The sequence below is a fragment of the Lipotes vexillifer genome, unplaced genomic scaffold (assembly GCF_000442215.2).
Source record: "Lipotes vexillifer unplaced genomic scaffold, Lipotes_vexillifer_v1.1 scaffold573, whole genome shotgun sequence".
NCBI classification, from domain to species: Eukaryota; Metazoa; Chordata; class Mammalia; order Artiodactyla; family Lipotidae; genus Lipotes; species Lipotes vexillifer.
In genome coordinates, this window is record NW_006796432.1 from 433,917 (window position 1) to 438,974 (window position 5,058).

General features: G+C 54.1%; 1 protein-coding gene across 1 annotated transcript in view; it reads left to right on the forward strand.

The window, feature by feature from the left end:
• RBM19 (RNA binding motif protein 19) overlaps window positions 1-5,058 on the forward strand; it is a 123,276-nt gene that overhangs the window by 803 nt on the left and 117,415 nt on the right. The window contains exons 2-6 of the mRNA XM_007468563.1: window positions 1,465-1,647; window positions 2,029-2,154; window positions 2,324-2,362; window positions 2,648-2,840; window positions 4,125-4,333. Coding sequence (XP_007468625.1) covers window positions 1,465-1,647; window positions 2,029-2,154; window positions 2,324-2,362; window positions 2,648-2,840; window positions 4,125-4,333 — 750 coding nt within the window. The remainder of the gene's footprint in view (window positions 1-1,464; window positions 1,648-2,028; window positions 2,155-2,323; window positions 2,363-2,647; window positions 2,841-4,124; window positions 4,334-5,058) is intronic.

The window sequence follows — 5,058 nt, forward strand, 5'->3', positions numbered from 1 at the left end:
CATTCCCAAAATACAAAATGTGCCGTTTGGATGGCATGAGAGATCTTGTGTACTCCTTAGAAAGAGCGAGAACATAAAACCATTTCTGTTTCATTGTTGTGGTTTTTTAACTTTACCTTTTTCCCCCACCTGGCGGATGGGGGGGGAGGGCACCTATCACACGATTTTTAAAATTCAGTATAAAACGAGAAGCACAGTCTTTTGTTCCATCCTATCCTCCATCTCTCTCCAGGAGTAACCATCTTTACGGCTTGCATCTCTTGACAAGTTCCTCATCTCAAAACCCTTAATGTAATTACATAGTAAGTTCTCAAAGCGTTCGCTACTGCTACTACTGTTGTTAACTTTTTCGTTCATCAAACAAGACATGCAATGGTAAGAGACACAGCCATACTGAGAAGCAAAATGAGATGGTAGTTGAGAGGGGAAGGAAGGGTAGCCATGCTAAAATCCTCATCCATCAGAGTGAGGCATCAAGAGACGCTATCTAAAGCTGATGGATGGATCAATAATAGATATTTTTTAAGTGTACTATTTAGGATAAATGATGGAAGAATTAAAAATAATAAATAACAGGGTGGAGGGAAGGGATAGTTAGGGAGTTTAGGGTTGACATGTACACACTGCTATATTTAAAACAGATGACCAACAAGGACCTACCGTATAGCTCCGGGAACTCTGCTTAGTGTTATGTGGCAGCCTGGATGGGAGGGGAGTTTGGGGGAGAATGGATACATGCATATGTATGGCTGAGTCGTTTTGCTGTGCACCTGAAAGTATCACAACGTTGTTAATCAGCTATTCTCCAATATAAAATAAGAAGTTTCAAAAAAAAACAGTAAATAACAGAGACTGGAAAGGAAGAATAGATGATGTAGGTTTCTTATTTTTCGTAGTGGGAGTCAGCAGATAGTCATTGGGTAAATAAGCCAAGAAATGAAAGTGAGAGCTCAGTATACGGACATAGAGCCATGCTTATGAGGAATCCTAAAAGCAAGCTATAGAGATAGCTTGAGAGATCTTGTGTACTCCTTGTGGTAGAAAGTATACTCCTTTCTACCACAATTAGCAGGCACTGTGTAGTTTACCATTTCTTTAGCTCACACATCATTGTGACAGGCATTTATTCGGTGTCTACTGTGCAGCAACCATGATGCTGGGCTGCTTGTACGATAGGTCTCCTTAGCCTCCTAGCAGCCCACAGGATAGGAAGATTTCAGTGCAGTCATTCTGAGTCTTGATTTCCTCATCAATGAAGTGGGGAAGGGCCTTGCTCAAGGTCACACAGCGAGTAAGTGTTGGAGCCAGAGCTGGAACCGGGTCCAGCTGCAAAGCATGCGCTGCCACCGCCCCCTCTAAGGTCACCTCCGGGGAATCCCAGGGCCTCAGGTTCCCAGCCCTTTTTGTCCCCTTGGCTCTGAGGGCTCCCCGGCTCCCCCCCTCATCGTCCCCCTACAATCCTAGATGAAGGAGGAGCGTTTCCGGCAGCTGTTCACCGCCTTCGGCACACTGACAGACTGCAGCCTCAAGTTCACCAAAGACGGCAAGTTCCGCAAGTTCGGCTTCATCGGCTTCAAGTCCGAGGAAGAGGCCCAAACAGCGCTGAACCATTTCAACAGGAGTTTTATCGACATGTCCCGGATCACGGTGAGTGGGTGTGAATCTCGCCCTCTCCTGCCTGGCAACAGCGACCCACTGTGGGCTCTTTCTCTCCACGCTCAAGTCCAAAGCCTGTCCCCTTCCAGACCGTGACATCTTTGGTCTTCCTCACTGTTCTCAAGCTCCCATGCTTGTGAATCCCCTGCAGCGTTTGCGGAAACAGTTTCCCCAGAGTTTCTGATTCTGTATGCTGGGGGAGGGGATCCAAGAATTTGCACGTCTCACGGGCTTACAGGTGATGGTGATGCCGCTGGTCCCAGGATGAGAAGCGCTGGTCTACATTATTCATCCATTCGCGCAGTCATTGGCTGAATTGCCTGTGCCGGGCATGGTGGCAGGTGTCATCATCCCCCTCTCTGTCCCTCGCAGGTAGAGTTCTGCAAGTCGTTTGGGGACCCGACAAAGCCCCGAGCCTGGAGCAAGCATGCCCAGAAAACAAGCCAGTCCAAGCCCCCTCCGAAAGACAAAGACCCCATCTCCCCAGAAACTAAGAAGGTGCATGGATGGTCACTCCTGGCCGCATCCGGGTGTCAGCAGGGTGGTCACCCGGGGAAGGCAGGGGAGGGGGAGGGACCTGAGAATCCCTCGGACGGTTCCCTCCCAGGGCAGTGCGTTTCTGTCTCCTTTCATCGTGACCCTCACCACCTGTGCCTTCTGTTTTTAGGGTGACAAGAAGAAAAAGGTAGCAGGTGAATTGGAGAAGGTGAGTCTGTCCTGGTGACAAGCGGAGGGCGGGCAGCAAGGGGGGGCCCGGTGGGCAGTGCCTTGCCTTGGCTGTGGCTCCTTGGTCTTTCTGTCTGATGAAGAGTCCACGCCGCCCTCCCTGGGACTGACCTCCCCAGCTGGCCCCAGGGGTCCTCTAGAGACTGGGGGAAATGGCCTCGGAAGATGTGCTTACCCTTCGAAGAGTTAGCAAGGGTGAGCCCTGCCTGAGCCTTCTCTGCCTGTTCTCCCTCCTTCCCGCTTCCCTGCCGCCCGGCGCCTGCAGCTGAGGGAAGATAACGAGTTCCAGGAGTTCCTGTCAGTTCACCAGAAGCGGACGCAGGCGGCCACCTGGGCTAATGATGCCCTGAACGTTGAGCCCTCGAAAGGGAAGAACAACTTGGCCGACGACTACCTGAACTTCGACTCTGACTCAGGGCAGGAGAGCGAGGAGGAGGGAGCCGAAGAAGCCCCGGAAGGTGAGGGTGTGGCCCCTGTCCGAGTGCACGCCCTGCAGCATGACCTGGGGCCCCTCCCGCACCGGGCCCAGGAGACAGCGAGTCAGCCGCTGCCCTGTGGAGCAGTGATTATCTCGCCTACGGGTACGTCGGCTTTGGTTCCTTATTCAGTCAGTTGATTACTCAGATATTGATTGAGCACCAAGTGTATGCCAGGCGCTGCTTCAGGCATTGGGGGTATAGGAGTGAGCAAAAGACAGGGAATCCTGCCCCCGTGGAGCTGTCGCCCTGGTTGGGGAGAGAAACAATAAAGACATTGGTCTCCTGTTTAGTATATGATTTGAATACTGGTGCTGCAGGGAGAAAGCAGGAAAGGGAGGAGGAAGGCCTCCGAGGAGGTGGCCCTTGAGCAAAGGACGTGAGAGAGTGAATGTCTGTCCTCAGAAGGGGGTCACGGTATCATGGGGGGGCCGTATGGACCTGTGAGCAATTGTAGCTCAGCATGGTGAGTGCCGTGGTCGTGGGGTGGGAATCGACTTTGGTTAAAAGGTGAGGGAATGAATTTAACGTGAGTTTTATGGCTGTTAAAGTCTCTCTGCAAAGCTGGGATCCAAAGGACTCACTGGGAGTTGGTGCGACTCAGAAGGGATGGGGGGAGAGAAGGGGTTCCAGGCAGAGGGGACAGCATGGCAAAGGCGCAGAGGGAAGGAGAAACAGGAACTTGGAGGGGGGGTCCACACGGCTCAGGGGGGCTGCAGCAGTGGGAGGGGGGGGCACGCGGCTCAGGGGGGGGGGGGTCCACACGGCTCAGGGGGGCTGCAGCAGTGGGAGGGGTGTCCACGTGGCTCAGGGGGGCTGCAGCAGTGGGAGGGGGGTCCACACGGCTCAGGGGGGCTGCAGTAGTGGGAGCCGGTGAGAAGCCAGTGAGCTCACCGGGTCCGACGAGGAGTTTGGGTTTCACCCTGAGAGCATCTGGGAGCCCCTGGTGTCTTTTGATCAAGGAGTGAGAGTCCTCTCTGTAGGTTCAGAAAAGTCACGCAGCCTCGCAGTTGGTGAGGCTGGTGAGGGAACCCTGAAGTTCTCAGTGTGTAGCACGGAAACTGTCAAAACTTCACCAGTTTCTCCCCACTTGACGGTATTTATTCAAGGACCTACTGGGGACTGGCTGCTTGGCATGGAGCCCCTGGTCACCGCAGGCTTGGCACCTTACGTGCCACCCACTGGTCACACCCCCATGCTGTCTGCCCTCCAGCCCTCTCGTTTGCTCACAGCCATCACCGGCTCCCAACCTCTCTGTTTTTCCAGAGGAGGACAGCAGCCTGGAACCCAAGGCAGCCGCACGGAAGGAGCTGTCGGACATGGATTACCTGAAATCCAAGGTGGTGGAGGCCGAGTCGACATCCTCAGAGGAGAGTGAAGATGAAGCCGTGAACTGCGAGGAAGGGAGCGAGGCCGAGGAAGAGGGTTCCTGCACCCCCGCCGCCCAGCAGGACAGGGAGGCGGCCCAAGCCAAGGTGTGTGTGCATCGGGGTGAGCTTGGGAGCCTGGGGAGGGAGGAGGTGTGCTTGGCCCTCGCCCACGTTCCCTGCAGCCCCTCTGTCGGGGCCTGTAACGTCGGGGAAAGACAGCTCAGCGGCCCAGAGACCTGCCTTCAGGTCTCGGTACTGCTGCTTGCTTGCTGTGTGACCCTGGGCAAGCATCTTCCCTCTCTGAATTTATTTCCTGTAGCTAACGCAGAGGCTGCCTGCCCCTCTTGACTTGGGGGGGAGGGGGGCGTAAATGAGCCGAAAAAGTATCCCAGGCACATTGTACTTCGTAGTTACTAGCAAGGTAGACAGGTGTGAGCCCGTAATCAACAATAACGGATGAAATTAATTGAGCACTTACTACATGTGAGGTTCAGTACCTGGCGTGTCATTTGTCGTTGAATCTCACAGGGATCTTGGGGGATGGGGATTCTTGTCCCCTTTTACAGGTGAGGAAACTGAGGCCCAGAGAAAGGAAGTGACTCGCTCAAGGTTTCAGCTGGGAAGCGGTGGGGTCAGCACCCAGACCTAGGTCTGCTGGGCTCTGGAGTCTAGATCATAAACGTGGGTGCCTTCTCTGGGGATGGCCGCCCCATCTTCCACCCGGGGGTCCTCTCTGCTTAGGGCAGCTTCACACATCCTTTGGGTCTTCATTCTTCATCTCCCTCCTCCTCTTTCTCCTTCCCTCTCCCCCTCCGTTCATTCTCTTTCCC